At 41.9% G+C, this 23033-nt stretch overlaps 2 protein-coding genes and 1 long non-coding RNA gene across 3 annotated transcripts in view; 1 reads left to right on the top strand and 2 right to left on the bottom strand.

Moving 5' to 3' along the window:
- The window catches only part of slc22a18 (solute carrier family 22 member 18), a 116921-nt gene extending 95687 nt beyond the window's left edge, over nucleotides 1-21234 (bottom strand). The window contains exon 1 of the mRNA XM_043706113.1: nucleotides 20832-21234. Coding sequence (XP_043562048.1) covers nucleotides 20832-20939 — 108 coding nt within the window. The 5' untranslated portion in view covers nucleotides 20940-21234. The remainder of the gene's footprint in view (nucleotides 1-20831) is intronic.
- On the bottom strand, nucleotides 7202-13356 carry LOC122557911. The gene is made up of 2 exons (XR_006313972.1): nucleotides 12943-13356; nucleotides 7202-8702 (listed from the first exon to the last, which is right to left on the bottom strand). It is a non-coding gene; the product is annotated as an uncharacterized LOC122557911 (long non-coding RNA).
- A 186-nt stretch (nucleotides 21235-21420) lies between the features above and the next one.
- Nucleotides 21421-23033, top strand: part of tssc4 (tumor suppressing subtransferable candidate 4) — a 16383-nt gene continuing 14770 nt past the window's right edge. The window contains exon 1 of the mRNA XM_043706115.1: nucleotides 21421-21595. The gene's annotated coding sequence lies outside the window, so the exon portion shown is untranslated. The remainder of the gene's footprint in view (nucleotides 21596-23033) is intronic.

Raw genomic sequence — 23033 nt, 5'->3', positions numbered from 1 at the left:
AGAAACAGACAGCTGAGCCAAATTAGCTCTTCTACTGCTGTATTTGCAACACGCTAAAATTAAAACCTGCAAAGACTCTGAAAATTAACCTTAATGTTTCCTAACCAGACCTTTTTGACTAACAAGTCCTAGACTCTGGGAAAAAAAATCAATGCTCAACATCAGTTTTTCACGTAAACAAAAAAAGCTTAGCAATATAGTAACACTACAATAACTTTAGTAGAGCAAAACTAAACAACAAATTAATGTAATTGGTCTATGCTATAAAACCAAAGAACTTTTATTTTCAGTCACATTTACTCAAAACATCACACTTAAGGGATAAATAAAAGAAAATAACCAAACTGGCCAGATTACTTAAGTGGTTTTCATAATACATTGTTCCATAGGCATAGATGCTGGTTTCGTAGTTGATATTTTTTTTCAGCATGCCAATCAAGGTTGCTTTTACTGTTCATGCTGATAAAGCAGTAATATTTATAACTTAGTTTTCTATTCTAAGCTTCCAAAGGCAGCTCATGGGAGGTTAGGCAGGGAGCATTCAAATCTTGATGTTGTAGCATCCACAGCCAGACTTACTCACAGAAAACACATTTCAAAACCCAATTAAAATTCTGACCACTCCCTGACAAAATGGCCATTTCCTCCATGAGGTCCCAGTTACTATTCAAAATTTGTCACCTACTTGAGCAGAAGATTTTTTTCAGACTTGCTGGAACCAATTTGCAGGTACTAACTTCATTAATAGCCAACTTCTGCTATATGTAGGGTGTAGGTTTGCTCGCTGAGCTGTAGGTTTGATATCCAGACGTTTCATTACCTGGCTAGGTAAAATCAGTGGCAACCTCCAAATCTGTCTGTTTCTATATAATGCTCTTCTTCAGTGATGAGAAAAAGTGGTGTCTGTCGAACTTTGATCATGAACCAACCTGCAATTAACTTCTAGGCCTGACCTCAGGAATAAACAAAGCATCTATTTTGGTTTCTTTTCCTTTTAGCACAAGCTGTTACCCAACAGTCCAAAAGTCATCTTTAGCCCACAATTCCCAGTTAACAGCTCCAAACCAAAAGTTGATAAAAAGAATAAAATAAAACTAATGAAAAAATCAGTGAAATCTCTAAAAGTACCTTGGGATTTCTTACATCCAACTGAGCATCAAAATGGGAATTTATGGAGACAGTCTGTAGCACAGTGATAGCTTCCCTATCTCTGGTCCAGAGGCCTGGGTTCAAGCCTCATCTGTCGCATATATGTATCATAGTTATTTTCAATGTTAAATATGGGAACTAAATGTTTTAGCACTCCCTGAGTTTAGAATTGTTATTGGAAGACAGACAAAGTGGGGTCAAGAACAAAAATAATTAACTGGAAAAAGTGAGTTGAAAAGGATCTAGGAAGTTGGAGTGGAATCAGAAATAGGTAGGCCAAATAGGGAGTGAATTACTGGAGGTCTTTAGTCAATTGGATCGGGTGCAGCGTAAATACATTCTCACAAGCAGAAAGGGAGCACATCCAAACCTACAGTTCCTCGGGTGAGGCTATGAACGAAGGGTTTGCGCCTACTGCCAGGATTAGCAGGTTATACCAACTGCATGATTGAAAAATTATAGCCCTTCCTGACCCTCCCTGTTGCCTGTGGCTACAAAGTAACAAATGATGACCTGCATCATCAGGAATCCTGCTATTCTAGCAAAGCCATCTGCTCTCTCAACTTAAAAATATGTAGTAAACAGCAGAGGCTTCTGTGAGGAAACACTGTCCTTCTTTGCAGATCTTTCCTCCTTTGTAACCTTCACTCCATTTGCAGGACTTGGAAGAAAATCTCTCCTACCATCTACCTTCAAGAGATGAGAGAAAATCATGGACTAGAAACTGAGAAAATTAATCGATATCCATGAAGGTCCATTTACATTATTATCCAGGAGAAGCACCACCTATACCATTTTTTACTTTGAGACAAGTGATGCACAAATATCTAATGCCAACAAAATATGAAAATTGTGTTCATCAATCTAGAGAAGGCTTAACACGAGGTATCTAGTGACAAAGCCTGGAGGTGTGCTAGAATTCATAGAATCCCTCCAAAAAAAATGGATGACTACAACTGGAAAATTACCAAGGAATGCCAGATGAGAGTAAGAAATTATGTGGTGGACAGTGAGAGGTTCAAAGCAAAAGTTGGTTTGTAACAAGGAACTGCACAGAGGCCTTTCCTCTCTCAGATTGTCATGGATATACTAACTAAACAAATGAGTCGGGAATTGCCACAATTATGTTTGTAGGTGACATTGAGCCAAGGGTGCAGTTTGACTGTGGGAATAGTATGGATGTGACTGAATATCTTGAGAAGAGGACTATTTTCCAAGCAAGAGAATTCCACAGATTAACAACTCTCAGAGAAAGAAATTTTCTCTATCTCTGTCTTTTTATTCTTGTATTATGTCGCCTAATTCTCGTCTCTCCCTCGGAGGAAACATCCTCCTAATATCCACCATATCAAGTCCCCTCAGGATCTTATGTTTCAATAAGGTCATATCCCATTCTTCTAAACTATAAGAGATGCAGGTTGGACCTATCCAATGTTCCCTCATAATCCCTCATTTTAAGAAGGAGTCAAGTGAACCTTTCTAATCTGCTTCTAATGTAATTATATATTTTTTTCAAATGATGAGACCATGATTGTAGATGGTACTTTGATTCAGTCCCATCAATCCCTGTACAGCTGTGTTTCATTTCCAGATGGACCTTGGAATTCTGTAGTGGTTTATGTTTAAATAATAGTCCATCTCATTTTTGCAGCCAAAGTGATCAATTTCCCAAATGTTCAACCTGCCTGATTTTTGGGTGGCATAGTGGCTCAGTGGTTAGCACTGCTGCCTCACAGCACCAGGGACCTGGGTTCAATTCCTGCTTCGGGTGACTGTGTGTGGAGTTTGCACATTCTCCCCTTGTCGATGTGGGTTTCTTCCAGTGCTCCCATTTCATCCCACAATCCAAAGATGTGCAAGTCAGGTGAATTGGCTATGCTAAATTGCCCACGGTGTTAGGTGCATTAGTCAGGGATATAAATAGGATGGGGGAAATGGGTCTGGACGGGTTACTCTTCAGAGGTTCGGTCTGGATTTGTTGGGCCAAAGGGCCTGTTTCCATACTGTAGGAATTCTAATCATTCAACCTATCTACACCTGTCTGCAAACACCTCAGGTCTTCCTTACATGCAAAGATTGACAGGAAAGTGTCATTCATGATTTTGCTCCCATCAGCATTGATGTAAACTGTAAAATATTGAGGCACCAACATAGATCCCTGTGAGGCTCCACTCATCATATCCTGCCAATCAGAAAGAGACCCAATTCATTCATACTGTTTCCTTCTCACCAATTTTCTATCCATGTCAACCGCTACACCATTAGATTTTACTTTTCACAATAACCTTCAATGTGGCAGTTTATCACAAGTTTTCTGGAAATTCAGGGTTCTTTTATCCACCTCACGTGGTACTTCAAAGAAGTCCAATATAGGGATTAAACATTTCTCTCTCTCTCTCCCTTCTTGAGAACAAGGTTTTGTTACTCTCCATGCTGATTGGACCTTTCCTGTAAAGTGAATTTTGGAAAATGAACACAAAAACATCCATGATCTCAAAAGCCCCTCTTTGAAGACCTTAAGATAAAGTCTATTTAGAAACAGAGACTTGTCAGCCTACAGCCTTATCAGTTTGCTTTCTTCATGATAATAATTTCACTGGGTTACTCTCTGCCTTCCACCTTCTGATTTCCAGCCATTACTGAAATTTTTTTTGCATCTGCTGTAGAGAAGCCAGAAGGAAATATTTGTTCAGTTCTTCTGCCACTCCCTCATTATTTACTTTTGACTCCCTATTCTCACTTACGTGCGTGTTGGGCCTCTAGAAACTTACTATTTTCCTTTTTAAATACCTGCAGAAAGTTTAGCCATCTGTTTTTATATTTCTAGTTGCTTCATCCCATGCACTTATTTTTTTTCTTCATTAACCAGACTCATTCTCTACATTCTCACCAATCATCTGACCTGCCACTCATTGTTGCATAGTTGCTTGCCTTTCCCAACCTTGGATGGTGAATTCTCCCTTATATCCTTACTATTAAGAAAAAATTATATTTATTCTGAATACTCAGAAATATTCCCTTAAATATCTGCCGCTATGTCTCAATTGATCCATTCCCTCGACTAATATGCTCATTCACTTGCACTTCACTAGCCTAGTGGTAGTATCACTGAATTATTAATCCAGAGACCCAGGTAATATTCTTGGAACCTGGGTTTGATGGTGGAATTTGAATTCAATAAAAAAAAATCTGGAATTAAAAGTCTAATGACAATGAATTCTTGGAAAAATCCATCTGGTTCTCATGTCCTTTAAGGAAGGAAATTGCCATCCTTACCTGGTCTGGCCTACATGTGACTCTAGACCCACTGCAATGTGGTGGATTTAAATTGTCCTCTGGGATGGGCAATTAATACTGGCCTAGCTAGTGATGCCCTCATACAGTCAATTAAAAAACAGGTGTAGAAAAACCTGTTCCCTGGTTTGCTGTAGAATGAACAGTTCATAGAAATCGTCCTGATACATTATGAACACATTTCCTCAGCCACCACTGCCAATCTAATTTGCTCAGTACACATTTTTATTATTACTCTTTCATGGGATGTGGGTGTTATAGGCTGGGCCAGCATTAACTGCCCATCTTTAATTGCCAAGGCTGGCTTGCTAGAGGGATTTCAGAAGGCAATTAAGAGATAGTCACATCGTCATGGATCTGAAGTCACATATAGACCAGACCAGGACAGGGGAAGGACATTAGTTGATCCAGCTGGGTTTTTACAACAACAATAATTGCCATGGTCACCGTTATTGTGATAAGTTTTTTTTGACTAACTGAATTTAAGCTTAATCTCCTGCAATGGTGAAATTTGAACTTGTTTCTCCAGGCCATTAGTTTAGACCTTTAGATTATTAGTTCAGTGACATTACTGTACTAACATTTCATCTGAGATGGGAAACAAAATTACCAAGGTAAGTAGGGTTGGAATCATGGCAATTTCAGGTTCAACCTTCCAACCAATTTGTACTTGGGGGTGATGCCAAGAAAGTGGAGGATCGCAAATGTTAAACTCTGTCTTTACAAAGAAGGGTTTAAGCTTGTTAACAACAAGCCAGGTAGCCAAATGTCAGTTGCGGAAACACTTACAGGTAATAACCTATGAGAAAATTATTTGGAATTTGGAGAAACATGGATTAATAAAGTCAGGACAGACTTGTTAAAATTTCTTCATGTTTTTTACTAACTTGATCAAGTTCCTTGAGGTAAGATAGAAAGCTGATAAGATTATGATGATTAATATAAATATAACCTTCCAGAAGGCACTTAGTGTACCATTACAACAATGCAGTCACTCCCATCATAAAATGGCCACTGATGTTGTCCTCTGGAATGGAGTTCCTGTGTTTAAAATGTAGTCTGTTCAATCATTAAAGTAGTAACTGAACTTTGATTATGTGCTTTTTAGCTGCCCTTTCATTGCAGTTGTTTGTTTTACTACTGAAGTTTTAAAACTGCACACCCTCTGAAGGCTGTCAAGTTACTTGCCAAGGAATTTGTAGATGTTATCATATTATGAGAACCATAGTCATCCAACCAGACATTCTTCCTGCAGACAACTCAGAAAAGGTTTATTACTCTAGTCACATAACCATTCTGCTACCACACTCAGATTTTGTTCAAATGTGTATACTATTTTAAGCCCAGCATAATTACACTCATACGGTATCATTTACATTTTCAGGTTATTGGTTATGGTTCTGAAAGAGTTAATGCCTAATACAATGAGATCAGCAACTTTGAGTAAATAATCAAAGAGTCTAGCTCTAGATCCTGATAATCTAGGGATTACATATCTGATCCTGTTAGTCTTAATGTCTTACCATCTAATGTCACTTGTACTTATTGCTATCATGCAATAAGCTGAATCTTAAGACAAATGTCTTTCCTTGTTAAGACTCACTACAGCATTTGGGTTTTCCTCTACCACTACTAACTGAACAGTCCTTTAGACATGAAAGAGAAAGAAGGATTTCTTTAACCAGATAGTGGGGAGATTGTTGAACTCACTTCAAAAGGAATTGCTTAAGACAAATACTGGAGATGCATTTCAGAGAAAGAAAGATAAACATTTGAGGGAGCATGGGAAATATGGTTATTGCCCTCCACAAGTGACATTTTAGTTTAATTTAGGTAAGTTTCTATTGCCTTTGTTTTTGTGGCAATCAGCCAGTCAACAGAAACTATGTCCCATAACCCCTTAACAGTAGAAAGGATGGTTGCTGACAGTACTCTACCACAACCACAACTCCAGGAATGAAAGTAAAGGCCTCTGTATGGAAGGGGGAAAAGTAATTTAAATGGTACAAAAGACTGGGAAGTATAGAAGGTAAAGAGGAGCACTTACTGCTTGCAATAGGTGACAATGCCACAGTGAGCACACTCCATGGGGCACAGCTACAATAATAAGTCAATGGCCATTAAACAAATTCATACTGAAACTGTATCACTGGGAACATTGTGGAGCAGATCAATAACATCAAAAGGGCAACTGAAAAAAAAATGTACAGGATAGAGTCTGACAGAAGTTAGTAATAATTTTAAGACTGATAGGACTTCAATTAGCTTAGTTGACTGGATGGTTGGTTTGCAATACAGAGTAATGCCAACAGGGTGGGTTCAGTTCATACACTGGCTGAGGTTACCACGAAGGACCCAGCTCCTCAACCTCTCCCTTGCCAGAGCCCTGGCACCCCGCAGATTAAACCAGCATCAGTTATCTCTCTTTAATGAAAGAGCAGCCTGTGTTCAGGTAGGACTGTTGCGAATTTATCTAAGATAGATAATTTAAAGCTATTTTGGTATGAAGATCTATTATGACTGCAGCCAAAGAATTTCATTTTGAAAAAGAATGTGTTTTGTATTTTAGTTTGTTAGGTGGGAAAAATGCCCATTTTGCTTGTGAAGCTAGAAAACTTCAATTGGGCTGCAAAAAGCTGGTTACCTACTTTCTATGGGCAATCAGAACGTGAAAGAGGCAGTGAAACCCTCAAAATCATATAGGAATACAGTATTGCTACTTAGAATTTAAAAATGAAAAGCAGTGACACAATACAGATTTGTCATAATATAGTACTTAAAGCTTTATTAGAAAAGAATACAGCATTACCTTAAGAGAATTTAAAAGCTCATAAGCAAGGACAAGAACGCAACTTCGCAATAATGGAATTTAAAAGCTTGAGGAAAATTTAAACTAAGAGCTAAAACAGCATTAAGATGATGCAAGGTTCCATGCTAGCAGATTACAAACAGTATTAGATAAAGCAAATTTAAAACAACTTCACACACTAAAGTAATGAAAGGTTCAATCACGTTTCCTATAGAAACGCTGTTCTGTGTAATGTGCAAATACGTGATTTTACATCCAGAAGTGTCACTTTTTGATATAACGGTTTCTGTAATGCAGCACACAGAAAACTCTAATTTCACTGCTGATGGAAGTGTTCAAAACAAAAACATGTAAGTAGCAATTTAATCGCCAGTCATTTCAAAAAAGCTAAGGAGTAGTGAAACGATTATCTGAATATCAATCCAATCATCACTAAGTCAAAAATACACCATGGACTTATGACCCAAGTATTTCATAACTCATGCATCTGAAATAAAAGAATTGTCAGAGCGGTACATCAGAATAATGGAATAGAAAATGACCAGATCAGTAAATACAAAGTAAATAACATATTACAATGCTTAACATATAATGCAATCTTCATAGCGCTTGAGTGAGTAGCATTCACAATTCTAAACTAAATGTCCAAGACAGATCCAACAGCATTTTCACTCTTCTGACAGGAGAGTTCAGAAAGGAAAGTTACAAATCCAATATTTTTCAGAACATTCAGATACCTTAATATTTCCTGAAGATGCTATTTAACCAAATTTAGCAAATCTTCAAACCCTGATCACATCTGTAACACTGAGTACCTTGAGCATTGGAATTGTGTGTTTGTTTCATATAAACTTCCTTAGATCTATAATTTATTAAATATAAAAGATAAGTATTTACTCCTTGATGGTTCAAGGATATCCAACATTGAATAACATACATCAGAAATATCTCCATTCAATTCTCAGCTTCTGCAGTCACCTTCTCAACGGGAATAACAGCAGAAACAATATCGTTGGTCTCGGTGTCCTTGAATTAGAGAATGACTAAGAACTCAGCCTTGATTTGCTGTACTGGATATTAAATCCGGAATCTTGGATGATTTTACTGTGAGTAATGACGTCAACTGCAATGTGCAGGTTCAGCTAACTGGCATTCCACAAACATTGCAGTGTATCATATTGGCAGTGGCAGAACAGAAAGTGGGAGACATCGGTAAAGTATCTGGGAAACACAAGAAGGAGGTTCCCCAACTCTGTCTCACAATGGTCATTTGAGATCAAATAAAGTCACTCAGAACTGAAAGACAGTTTGCAGTATATGGGAAATTTGCTCAAGAGGAACTTGTGAAAGTGGCCTGGGAGTGCATCGATTGTAATGAGATCAGTCTGCTGGACATCATAGAATAAGAGTCCCCTGTTCGAGACTGCTAATTGCGTCCAATCAGAGCATCCTGTTGACAGATGAAAAGAGGAATGTCAGAGATACTAACACTGAAAGCTAATTCTGAAGAGGTAGTACTAAAGTCAAGGACTGGTCATGTGTAAATAAAACAAAGTGTGACTTGGTGATGGGGTACTGGTTTCTGGAATTGTTTCAGTGGTAAAGAGGGTAAAGCATGATCCTGATGAAACCTGCTCAAAACAGTTGCCTTTGAATTGGGAAATGCATTTTTTACATCATGCCTTAGTTTGGGAAATTCGTTCGACCCTGCAGTTGAAGACTGGACTCAGTATGTGGAAAGAATGCATTATTTTTTCCAGGCAAATGACATTGTGGCAGACGAAAAGCAAGGAGTAGATTCTCTTGGCAGCCTGTGCACCTGCAGATACTGAAACATTTCAAGAATTGACAGACATTGTTCAAGAACATTTAATGAGCCCAAGCCTCTTAATTCAAAAATGCTATTGTTTTCACTTGGCAATTCGAGAACCAGGGGAATCCATATTAAGATTTTTGACTAGGTTTAAACAACTGGCAGAAGGCTGAGACTTTGGTTTAAACGTTAATGAGATGCTTTAAGACCATTTGGGATGTGGAATTAATGACATAACTATTGCAAAAGTGCTTATTAGCTGAAACCCAACTGAACGTCAAACTGTCAGTACAATTGGTTTTATCATAAGAAAATGCAGCAAGTGCAGCTATCTCAGACTACAAACATATATTGGTGGACACCCAGATTGACCAGGCTTGGTGTACACTACTTGAGTACAGGCAAGTGGGTAGCCTCACTCAGGAGACATCCTGATCAGAGGGACTCTAGATTAGCCCAGCAAAACCCCAAAACAAAGCCAGGCTTCAACGACATGGTTAAAATCTTCTTCAGGATGCTGGCCAGCAAGCCATTGTAGTTGCTGCCAGTATATCGACTTGAGACAACGGAAGAGTCCTATGAGACCTAAATTGAGTAAGATAACTCATAGGTATCCAGGGGAGTTTATACCCTGGAAAGTCTACCTACAGTTGGTTTGGAATTGCTTAGCAACATCCAAATCAGAACCAATCAAAATAAACGTCTAGTTAAACGGTCATCCATTTCTAATGGAGGTTGATACTGGACTGGATCTAGACTGGTATCGCTCTGGATGCCAACCCTTAAGTTTGGCAAGACCTTGGCTATACTGAGAACCTACACTGGGGAACCTTTACAGATTAAGGGTACAACTTTGGTTCCTGTCTCTTATGAAAAGCAGCTGGTTCAATTACCAGTGATTGTAGTAAAAGGTTCGGGCCCAAGTTTGATGGGGCGAAATTGGTTGCAAGAGATTCACTTAGACTGGCTCAACATTTTTCAGTTAGAAAATGGCTAACTGAGTGAAGTCCTAATTAATTACTCTGAAGTCTTCCAAGATGTACAGGTCAGGTGAATTGGCCATGCTAAATTGCCCATACTGTTAGGTGTATTAGTCAGAGGGAAATTGAACTGGGTGGGTTACTCCTCGGTGGGTCAGTGTCGGCTGGTGGGCCGAAGGGCCTGCTTCCACGCTGTAGGGAATCTAATCAATGATCGCGGCTCTGCCAGAGGAGCCAAAGTCACCTTGCATGTTGACCAGGAAGCAATTCCACGATTCTGCAAGACCTGCCCAGTGCCATTTGCCGATGGGCAAAAGTAGAGGCAGCAATCAGAAGGGTGGAAAGTGTAGAAATCATCAAATCAGTCCAATTTGCGAAATGAACAGCAGTGGTCATACCATTTGTGAAGCCTTATGGGTCAGTTTGTCTTTCTGGAGATTTTAAATAAACAGTAAACTGTTTTTTACAGCTAGATAAATAATTGAAGCCTGAGAGGATTTACATGCAAAGCTGACAGGGGGCTGTCCTTCACAAAACTGGACATGTGCCACACTTAGTTGCAATTGCATTTCGCTGAGGATTCCCAGAAGTCTACTACAATTAATACCCATAACAGCTTGGACCAATATATGAGACTGCCATTTGGGGTATCATCAGCCTGTTCCACTTTTCAGTGGACGATGGAGAACATTTTCCAAAAGTCTACCTCAGGTCAACATTTACCTAAATGATGTTCTAATAACAGGGAAAGCCAATAAGGATACACTTGGAGAACTTTGATATACGCCTAAAATTATTTTTCCAAGGTGGATGTATGCCCAATAATAGAAAAATGTATGTTCCAGGCTCCCCAAGTGATCTACTTAGGCTACAGCGTCAACAAGACATGATTAACCCGTTGGAATATAAAGGGAGGACGATCAAAGCTGACCCAGCTCCCAAATCTGTCTAGGAGCTTAGATCATTTCTTTAGTTGGTTAATTATTATGATCTGTTCATACATAACCTGGCCTTCATTCTGGCACCTTTGCATCAACTCCTTAAAAAAGTCAGCCTTGGAAATAGTCACATAGAATTGCCCTAGCTTTCAGTAAAGAAACAACTATCTCAGAATACAACAGGACCTTGATCAGATGGGCCAATAGGTCGAGGAGTGGAGTTTAGTTTAGATAAATATGCATTGTTGTTTTTGGTAAGGCAAACCAGGGCAGGACTTATACATTTAATGGTAGTCCTGGGCAGTGTTGCCGAACAAAGAGACTTATGGGTGCAGATGCATAGTTCCTTGAAAGTGGAGTCGCAGGTAGGCATGCTTGCCTTTATTGGTCATTATGTTGAATATAGAAATTAGGACGTCATGTTATGGCTGTACAGGACATTGGCGAGGCCAGAATACTGCATTCAATTCTGGCCTCCCTGCCATAGGATATTGTTAAATTTGAGAGGATGCAGAAGGGATTTAGCTATAGGGAAAGGTGGAATAGACTGTGGCTTTTTTTCCCCCTAGTGTCAGAGGCTGAGGAGTGATCTTAAAGAAGTTTATAAAATCATAAGTGACATGGATAGCGTGAACAGCCAAAGTCTTTTTTCCCCAGGGTAGGGGAGTCCAAAACTAAAAGGCACAGATTTAAGCTGAGAGGAAAAGATTTCAAGGGACCTAAAGGGCAACATTTTCTCAGAGGGTAATGCATTGATAGAATGAGCTGCCAGAGGAAGTGGTGGTGGTTGATAGAATTCCAACATTTAAAAGGCATCTTGCTGCATACATGAATAGGAAGGTGTTTCAGGGATTTGGTCCAAATGCTGGCAAATGGGACTAGATTAATTTCGGATATCTGGTTGGCATGGACAAGTTGGAATGAAGGATCCATTTCCATACTGTACAACTTTATGACTTTATAAAGAGAACTACAATGAAGTGAGGATGGAGTTAATTAAAATTGAACAAGGCGAATAGGTTAGCAGGAGTGACAGTAAGCAAGCAGATACTCAGGAAGGAATTCATGACTCTCAGCAAAAGTACATCCTGGTATATTCAGTTGAAAGAAAAAGCATAAAAAGGAGGCAAAAGTCAGTGATAGTCCCTCAGACTGCAATCAATTCAGAACCCATCAAAGAAGGACCAAAACAGATGGTAAAGAGAGAAAATAAGCAACAAGGGAAAACTAGTGAGAAATGTTAAAAAGTAACAATCGCTTCTTTAAATATATAAAAAGGAGGAGAGAGGTCAAAGTAAACATAGGCCTCCTAGAAAGTGAATCTGGGGAATCACTATGCGAAAGTAAGAAAAATGGCAGAGGAGTTAAACAGGCATTTTGCATCAGACTTTACTGTGGAAGACACTTTGAGCATCCCGTTAATACTAAAAGAATACAGGGGAGGAATCAAGTACCATCACTAACACTGGAGAAGTAGTATTAGACAAACTAATGGGACTAAAGGCAGACAAGTCTCCTGGTCCTGATGGCTTCCATCCTAGGATCCTAAAAGAGGTAGCTACAGAGATAGTGGATGCATTGGTTTTAATTCCCCAAAATCCTTGGATTCTGGAAAAGTATCAGAGGGTTGAAAAACTGCCAATGTGACACCTCTATTCAAAATTATAGCAGTTCAGGACTACCTGAAAGCATAAGTGCACAAGGGAAAGTTTAGTGTAAGGCAGGTGTGGGAGTGGGTGTAGGAAAACTAGAGGTGCATTACCACATCATTTGCAGCTCATAACGTATCAGATTGCAGTACAATGGTGAACTATGATTTGAGAAATTGCGTAAGGAATAAAAGAAAGTATGATATTGATGCTTCAATAACACCATTGGCTAGGGACTCAGTGATGGATGCTTTAATTATCCCCAGTCTCTTCCATGGGGGTCATCACACGCAACTATATCCATCTCTACCTTTTTTTCTGCCACTGCTGTCTATCGGGGTCATCTTTCTCTGCAAGAGCGAAGAAAGTGTTTGGTTAACATGCTTTTCATAGTTGACAATATACAAGAGCAGAGGTTTGGATGCATTGTGATGACAGGAAACATGAATGCTGACTGTTAGGCATTGTCAATAACTATGTGATTATAGCATTCTGCATTGAGTAGGGAGAGAGTTTACCTGTACTATTAATTAGATATGGCATTTGAAGATGCATTGTTGTCAAAGGTCCAGTTCCAATAGCCTTGAAGGTGTGTCATAGCATTTCTGAACAGTTTGATGAAAATATTTATGCCCCCAATACCTTGGTGTCAAACCCTTGACATTGACTTTCATTACATAAACAGAAAATACTGTAGCATTTGTGGAGAGAAAAACACAGTTAATGTTACCTTCATCACGTCTGTTTTCAGTCTCTGTTTGCAGGATTGCCTCAATATCTCACCTAATCAATTTCAAGTACCATATTTGAAAACACAGAATCTCTCTCTCTATCCTGTTATGCAATTACTAAGCTTTCTTTCTACATCTCAGATTCTTCTCTGCTAATTGAATGAGTTGCCATAGTACCCATTCAAGAAGAGTTGATGGGCTTTATGATACACAGGCTAGCTTTAAAGTGTTGGCCTTGCATGAACTTGGGAATCCTTCTGCGAATGTAGCTCCTGAGAAGTATATTTAATGTTAGACTGCACGGTATTGTCATGGAAATGGATTTTTGTCATGGAGAAACATAAAGGTTGTCTGCTACCTGAATTATTTTCATCAGGTGCGATTTAATACCCATTACCAGGCCTCAATTTCTTTTTAAGCCTATGGACTTTAAAACAAAAAGGAAGTTTATGATAAGGTTTCTAATTCAGTAGAGAACTAACCTGAATATAAAGTACAGAGGTAAACTGGAATAGAAAATAAAAAAGGGTCAGGAAAGTATGTGATAGATTAGCACGTAACTTATACAGCAAGAAACATAAGAGTGGTCAAAGAGAATTTTAGTTATGAGCCAAACAATCTTATTGTGGAGACAGTGGCCATGGTAGAGAAACTAAATAAATACTTAGCACTGGTCATCACAAATAATATTATTGATGTAACAACAAAAGGTGGAAGTAGTGGAAAAGTAGATAAGAGAAGTACTAAAAGATTGGCATTGCTCAAAGTAAAAAAAAAATCATCATGGTGGTGAACAACAGAAATAGCTGGAGAAATAGCTGGTCAGGCAGCATCTATAGAGAAAAAGCACAGTCAACTTTTCAAGTCCAAGTGATCTTCTTTAGAAGAAATTGGTCTGATCAAGGGTCATTGAATCCTGTGTTCTCCCTGCAGATCGGAGTTTTTCCAGTTAGTTGGTTTTTTTTTGTTTCAGAAAAAGTTGCTGGAAAAGCTCAGTGGGTCTGGCAGCATCTGTGGAGAGAAATCAGAGTTGATGTTTCAAGTCTGGTGAGCCCAGAGAGAAAGAAGGACAGTTGGACAAAGGAGCCGATAACGATCTGTCTAGGAGGGTGAATAGCTGTTAATGGAGTTGATTGGTGGCTAACAATAGGCAGTGTGTAATGGCACACTATGTGATAACAAGGCCTGGTGAGAGGGAGTGTGGGGCAAAGACATGGGAAGAGTTCAGGCAGAATGTTGAGTCTAGAGGGCAGAATATGAGATGTTGTTCTGCCAGCTTGCACTAAGCTTTACTGGAACACTGCAGCAAGCTTAAGGCAGATGTTGGCCAGGGAATCAGGTGGTATATTAGAGTGGCAGACAACGGGAAGCTCAGGCTATTTTCTGCAGACAGAATGTGGGTGTTCTGCGAAGCAGTCTTCCAGTCTAGACCTTGTTTCACCAATGTAGAGGAGACCACATTGTGAGCACAGAATGCAGTAGACTAGATTGTGTGAAGTGCAGGTAAAGTGCTGCTTCACCTGGAAGGTATGATTGAGCACTTGGATACGGAGGAGGGGGATAGGTAAATGGGCAGATGTTACAACTTCGGTGGTTGCAGGGGAAAGTGCTGTGGGGGTAGCTGGAAGTGAATGATAGGCGTCCTGGTGGGAACAGTGCCTGCACAAGGTGGACAAGGGAGTGCAGGGGAATATGTGTATGGTGGTATCTCATGGGAGGTGGCAGGAATGGTGGCTAATGATCTTCTAGATGTGGTTGCTGATGGGATGATAGGTAAAGAAATGGGGAACCGTTTTGCTGTTGCGGTGGGGGGGGGGGGGGGGGAAAAAAAAAGAGGTGATGGCGGAAGTGTGGGAGATGGGTCAAACCCGGTTGAAAGCCCTATTCACAGAGCTTTTCCAGCAGCTTCTGTTTTTGTTTCCTCATTAGACAAATGGTGCTGGGGAATTCTCAGTTGAGGAAGAAGGTTGAAATTTCAGAGCCTCTGTCAAAGTTTACCTCATCGAAACATATGCAACGGAGACAGAGGCAGTGGGAGAATGGAATGGAGTCTTTATAGGAAGCAGGGTGGAGGACGTATTGTCCAGGTAGCTGGGGGAGTCAGTGAGTTTATGATGGATATTAGTGGCCAGTTTATCCCCTGAAATGGAAACCGTGATGTCAAGAAAAGAAAGGGAGGAGTCAGAGATAGACTAGGTGAAAGTGAGGGTGGGTGGAAATTGGATGTGAAGTCGATGAACTTTGGATTCTAGACGAGAGTCGGAAGTAGCACTGATGCTATCATTGAAATATCAGAGAAACAGTTGAGTGGGCCTGAATAGGACTGGAACAAGGAATGTGCCACGTATCCCACAAAGAAATGGGCATACCTGGGGCACAAATATGCACCCATGGCCACCTCCCTGACCTGAAGAAAGTGATAGTAATTAAAAGAGGTTGTTCAGAGTGAGGTCAAGCTTGACCAAGGGGAGTAGGGTGGTGGTGGGTGGGAAAGGTTCTTGCTTTTGCTCCAGGAAGAAGCAAAGAGCCCTGAGACCATTCTGATGGGAGATGGATGTGTGAAGGGATTGCACGTCCATAGTAAAGAGAAGGTGGTTCGAACTTACAAACTGGAAATTCCAAAATTGACATAAAAAGTCAGATGATTCACGGATGTAAGTGGGCCAGGACTGGACTAGGGGAGAAAAGACTGAGTCAAGGTAGGAAAAGAAGAGGTAGGCTTGCTGCAGTGTTCCAGTTAAGCTTAGCGCAAGCTAGAAGGAAAACACCACATTTTCCACTTGGGGCCCTTGCAGCCTTCTGGACCCAATATAGAGTTCAATAATTTTAGGGCCAGAACTCTCCCATGTCCTAACCAGACACACCAGGCCTTGTTTTCATAGTCTGCCATTACATATTACCTATTGTTAGCCACTATAACAGCCTCCATTTACAGCTATTCACTCTCGTAGCCAGATCGTTATCCACTCCTTTGTCTGCCCAGAAGTTCTTTCCCTTTGGGCTCTATCCCCATCTATTTGTTTACTGCTTACACCACCCCCGCAACTTCTGCATGTAAAGCGACATTTTCCTAGCTACCATCAGTTCTGAGGAAGAGTCACCAGACCAGAAATGTCAACTCTGATTTCTCTTCACAGATGCTGCCAGACCTGCTGAGCTTTTCCAGCAATTTCTGTTTTTGTTTCTGATTTACAGCAACCACATTTCTTTCAGGTTTTATTTTGTCTAATAAGGAAATGTGGGTTGGCTTGGCTTTTATTCAATGGGATTTCAGACCAAGAGGCAACTTGATTAAAACATACAAGATCCTGAAAGGTCTTGACAGAGTAGATGTACAGATGTCTCCTTTTATGGGGGAATCCAAAACTAGGAGTCACTGTTTAAATGTAAGAGATCGACCATTTAAAACCGAGGTGAAGCTTCTTTTCAGAGGCATGAATCTTCGGAGAGGCAATGAAAGCAAAGTCCTTAAATACTTTTAAGCCAGAGGTAGATAGATTCTTGTTAAGTAAGAAGGTGAAAGACTGTTAGGGATAGGCTGGAAATGTGGATTTAAGATTACATCAGATCAGCTATGATCTTTTTCTATGGTAGCTTAAGAGGCTGAATGGGCTACTCATGCTCCTGTGTATAGCCCAGGCAACCTGATGCCTGGCGGAAAAACACCTCATCTTCCTCCTTGGGTCTTCCAACCACACCGCATCAATGTCGACTGCACCAGTTTCCTCATATCCCCTCCCCCCTCCTCATCCCAGATCTAACCATCCAACTTGGCACCATCCTCTTGAACTATCCCACCTGTCCATCTTCCTTCCCAACTATCTGCTGCACCCACCCCTCCACTTATCACCATCAAACCTATCTGCATCTACCTATTGCCTTCCCAGCTACCTCACCCCCACCTCCTATTTATCTCACAGCTTTCTTCCCCCGCCCACATTCCTGATGAAGGGCTTATGCCCGAAACATTCATTCTTCTGCTCCTCGAATGCTGTCTGACCTGCTGCGCTTTTCCAGCTCCACATTTTGAAACTGAAAGAAACAGGATAGAACTTGCAGAGGTTCTCACCAGAATATTCCAGTTCTCCTTAGATATAGAGAAGGTGCCAGAAGACTGGTGTTAAAAAATTTACATAATTTGTCAAAACATGGGAAGGGAATAGACCTGTAACGTGAGGGCTCATCAGCTTAACATAGAAACTTACAATAAAATAAATCTCAGAAATGACTGCAAAATTTTCAAGGAGAACATGGCAATTGGCAAAAGAACCAAAGAAGGAACTAAGGAAACAAAGAAATTGCTAGACAAACTCAGCATGTCTGGCAGCATCTGTGGATAGAAAAAAAATGTGGAGAGAAAACCTGCTGAATTTGTCCAGCAATTTGTTTTTGTTTCAGCATCTGCAAATTTCAAAAAATTACGGCACTGAAGGAAGTTCTTCTTAACCAAGTTAACAATTGTCATTGAAAACAGAAAGTGCTGGAGATCACAGCAAGTCAGGCAGAATCCATGGAGAGAAGGAGATAGTGAGAATTGCAGGTGCTGGAGAGTCAGAGTTGATAAAGTGTAGCATTGGACAATGCACAGCATGTCAGGCAGTATCGGAGGAGCAGGAGAGTCAACATTTCTGCAGGACTCTTCTTCAAGATTGGGGAGAGGGAGGGGGGCTGAGAAATAAATAGGAGAGTGGGGGTGTGGCTGGTGAAAAGGTAGGTGGGATTACAATAGGTAGAGGCAAGTAGAAGGTGATTGTAATAGGTTGGTAGCAATGGGAAGTAAGATGGACAGGTGGGTCAGGTCAGGAGGGTGGTGCTGAGTCACAGGGTTGGATCTGGGATGGAGTGGGGGGTGGTGGGGAGATTTGGAAACTGGTGAATTCAATGTTGAGGTTGTGTGGTTGTAGGCTCCCAAGGCAGAGGATGACGTGTTCTTCCTCGAGTTTGTGGGTGGTCTTGTTTAGGTGGTGGAGGCTCACAATGGACAGGTCATCAGGATGCAGGAGGAAGAGTTGAAATGGTTGGCCACCAAAAGGTGGGGGTTTAAACGGTGCTGTTGAAGCATGTGTTCCCTGAAACATTCTGAGAGTTTGCACTTGGTCTCTCCAATGTGGAGGAGACCACAAAAGAGAACGAATAATGCAGTAAATGAAGTTTGAGGATATGCAAGTAAACCTCTGCCAGATTTGGAATAATCCTTTGGGGCCTTGGAAGGACATGAAGGAGTAGGGGTGGGCGCAGGTTTATCACCTCTTGCGGCAGCTGGGGAAGCTACCAGGTGTGGAGAGGGGTTTGGTGCGGAACGTGGACCTAAGGAGGGAGTCGTGGTTGGAACGGTCCCTATGGAACGCAGGTAGGGGTGGGAGGGAAATAGTTTGTGATGTGGACTGACTTTAGGTGGTAAAAATGGCAGAGGATGATGCATTGGATTTGGAGATAAGTGGGGTTCGAGGGCCGAGGGAAACGGAGGAGACATGATCGAGGACACTGTGATCATGGGGGAGGAAAAATTGCAGTCCTTGGAGAGGACATCTGGGATATCCTGCAGTGGAATTGCTTGTCCTGGGAGCAAATATAGCAGAGGCAAAGAAACTGGGAGTAGGGGATCGCATTTTTACAGGAGAGGAGATGGGAGGAGGTGTAGTCAAGGTAGCTGTGGATGTCAGTGCGTTTGAAATAGATGTTAGTGTTGAGTCTGTCACCGGAGACGAGAGGTCAGGAAGGGAGGGAGGTGTCGCAGATGGTCCAGGTGAATTTGAGATCAGGGTGGAAGGTGTTAGTATATGTGTTCAAGCCTTTCACCACCTAGTCAGTCTGCACCACTAAAACTATTTCCCTCTCCACCCCTACCTGCATTCCATAGGGACTGTTCTCTCCACGACTCCCTCCTTCAGTCCAAACCCCTCTCCACACCTGGCAGCTTCCCCAGCTGCCGCAAGAGGTGCAAAACCTGCACCCACACCTACCCACTCATGTCTGTCCAAAGCCCCAAAGGATTACTGTTCTCTATGTGGTCTCCTCCAACTGTTCAACTCCCGTGGGAGCACAAGGCAGCGCCAATATAGTCATCGATGTAGCAGAGGAAAAGATAGGGAATGGTGCTTTGGAAGAGGGATTGGTCTAAATATCCTACAAAGAGGCAGGCATATCTGGGATCCATGCAGGTACCCATAGCCACCCCTCTGGTTTGTAGAAAGTGGGAGGATTCAAAAGGAGAAATTGTTAAAGGTGAGGACCAGTTGCACAAATCAAATCTAAGTTGTGGTGGAGGGGGACTGGCTGGGTCGGTGGGAGAGGAACAAACTGAGGGCTTTTTGGCCTTCCTCATGGGTAATACAGGTGTAGATGGACCGACGTCCATAGCGAAGATGAGGTTTTGGGGACCAAAGAGTAAAAGTCATGGAGGTGGTACAGAGCGTGGACGATGTCTCGAACATATGTGGGGAGTTCCTGGACCAAGGGGGACAGGACAAATTTGAGATAAGCAGAGATGAATTCAATGGGGCAGGAGCAGACAGAGACAGATACAATTAGTCAACCAGAGCAGTCAGGTTTGTGGATTTTGGGTAAGAGATAGAATCAGGTAATGCAGGTTGGGGAACTGAGGTTGGAGGCTGTGGATGGGAGATAACCTGAGGTAATAAGATTGTGAATGGTCTAGGAGATGATGGCTTGGTCATGAGATGTGGGGTTGTGATCATGGGGGTAGTAGGAGGTGGTGTCAGCGAGTTGGCATCTGGCCTCAGCAATGTAAAGGTCGATGCATCATACTGCCATCTTGCCTCCCTTGTCAGTTCCATTCATGGAGAGAAATAAGCTCGAAACGTCAAATCTCCTGCTACTTGGATGCTGCCTGACCGGCTGTGCTTTTCCAGCACCACACTCTTAGACTCTAGCCTCCAACACCTGCAGTCCTCACTTCCTCCGCTGTGATCTCCAACATTGTTTTTTGCTTTTAGGATATAGATTCCAGCAGCTGCAGTAATTTACGTAGTGTAACAATTGCTACGATCTGGAATGGCCCGTTTGGAATAATGTGCAGATTCAATGATAACTTACAAGATGCAGTTATGGGAAGAGAGGAAACTGAATGCGATAAGAAAAATAGCAGATGAGAGGGTTCAGTTGGAAAGTTGATTCCAAGAGACAGTTCGAACAGCCTGGTTCGACAACACCATTATGTAACTTTCGATCACCTCTAGATGCATTACAAAATCTGCGTTACTTCCTCTTCGTGAGCGCCCAGGGTTAAGAAGTTAGGTTTTAAGTCCTTTGCAGCTTAGACAGTCCGTTGAATCATGAAACATTAAAGATAAAAGTTTGAGAATGAAAGCACGCAAAAGGCAATTCTCGTGTTACATGACTCAGCAGACTCTTTTAAATAAAAACGCAAGCTCCGAGCATTGCGCAACCGGGGGCACTCTACTGGATTTTACCTGATCACACAGTAAAAAGGCACTTTGTTACTCACAGGCATGACTCCAGTCTGGATCCAGAAGCAAGTGGAATATAGGACCATATTGATGTGAGCTATCAGGATGACGAAGCCCGAATTGCCGTCTTGTTTTGTACCTGCCATGGTTTCCAAGTACAGTCAGGACTCCCTATCTGTGTCGTGCAGGTTCACACCGCAGTCTCCTGTGCCTCTGTTATCAGCCTGACTGAATGTACATTTAACCCAGAGTGGGCGAGCGTCCCTGCACCGGCACTAAGCACCGGTTGGCCAGCGGGACTCCCAGACAACCGTACACACAGCAGAGGGGCGGGTACTGACCATCCCACAGGGCGGACAAGCCGGAGATTTACACAGCGCCTCAATGCCGCTGCTCTGTCATACCCGCCAATGGCCAACGTTAATATGTAATATTGAGCGGCCGTGCGAGAAATCCCGCCTCTCCCTCTCACGCTGATTGGAGTAAACCCATTCCCCGGCTCGAGCATCACCGTCGCCGGTTGCTGTCATGGAGATGGTTTGCACGGTATGATGGGAGTTGTAGTTCTTGAGGATGAAGCCGAGCCCGCGCGACGACAGTTCCCAGCACGCACCGCGGGGTAGCGGTGAGCTTGTGTCAGGGAGTGGGCCTGGAGTGAGTCGGAGGCAGAGACCCGCGCAGGATCTGGGAAATTAGGCTATTGTCGAGACCAGAGGGATATGGACTCGGAGTCCCAACTCAATCAACAAAGAACCGCTGTCCTTTTGGAGCTAAACAATATCTTGACCACTACTCGGAATTTGTGAGTAATGCGGAGTTGGTGAGAGATGCTGTAGTTGATTACAGTACATAGTGCGCCATCTTTACATTGAGATAGTGAATGTTCCATTAAACAAACCAGTTTGAAAATTAACGTAGAAAATCGCTTGTTATAATTTACTATCGAGATAATTACATTCCAACATGAAAGTCTTCAGGCTACCTTCGTCTTTGATCATTTGTGCCATCGCTCGCAACAGAGCCTAAAAGTAAGCATTAGCAGAACATGCCTAAGAAGGTGGAACAGAACTGTGTTTTTTTTGTCACTTGAACCAGTTCTGCCATTCAATAACATCTTGTTGATCTCACTGCTGTCAACTTCACTTTCCTGCCCATAATTCCACGATTCCCTTTAGAATACTCATCTGTCCACTTCAGCCTCAGTACTCAGTTACCTGGCCTCCATTGCTCTCTTGCATAGAAAAATCCAAAGATGAATAAGCTTCATCCCTCCTTTCCAGTTTCTTCCTGTCAGCATTCACTCAGTCATGCCCCCTCAGAGTCTTCAAGTGTTTAAATAAAATTGCCAATATCTAAAGGTCCAAGTTCTCCACCATTCTGCCAAAGAACCCTTTCATTCCCAGGAATCAATCCCTGCTGCGCAAACTCAAAGCCGAATGCAGAGCTGTCACAATGTGACCTGCCCTGTGATCTTCAAAATGCCTGCTACTCCTTTAATGGATAATTAAGCCCATTATAGGCAGAATTTTATCAGACTATGACAAAATGATTGACAGAATCAGGTGAGATTTTGACTGAGGTCTGTTTCAACATTAAGATGATCTCACTGCATCTAGTAAGCTTTTGTCAAACAACATGGTGAAATTTTCATGAGGCAAACATGAGCTCCAATTGACACTCATTACTTTTAAATGACTTTTTGATACTATGACTTACAATATTACCAAACTTAGCATATAGATTAGCTATCAGGAAAAGTTGATATGGAAAGTACAGCAGGGTTTGGTGGCTTCAATTCATCACTTGCTCCAAAAGACCTATATCCTGCCTGTGGAAAAACTGTACAGCTGGACACAAACCACCAACACCACCCTTATGTACCCTTCCACCACAGTCAAAGGCACTTGACCTTCAGTGTACCATTGCCACTATCCTGGCATTCTTAAATGCACTAGCAGTGCATCTTCAAAGGAGAAAGTGAGGACTGCAGATGCTGGAGATCAGGGCTGAAAATGTGTTGCTGGAAAAGCGCAGCAGGTCAGACAGCATCCAAGGAACAGGAGAATCGACGTTTCGGGCATAAGCCCTTCTTCAGGAATGAGGAAAGTGTGTCCAGCAGGCTAAGATAAAAGGTAGGGAGGAGGGACTTGGGGGAGGGGCGTTGGAAATGCGATAGGTGGAGGGAGGTCAAGGTGAGGGTGATAGGCCGGAGTGGGGTGGGGGCGGAGAGGTCAGGAAGA

The sequence above is a fragment of the Chiloscyllium plagiosum genome, chromosome 16 (genome assembly GCF_004010195.1).
Source record: "Chiloscyllium plagiosum isolate BGI_BamShark_2017 chromosome 16, ASM401019v2, whole genome shotgun sequence".
NCBI lineage: Eukaryota > Metazoa > Chordata > Chondrichthyes > Orectolobiformes > Hemiscylliidae > Chiloscyllium > Chiloscyllium plagiosum.
The sequence above is the reverse complement of the archived record's forward strand: the minus strand, read 5'-3'. Positions and strand labels throughout refer to the sequence as shown.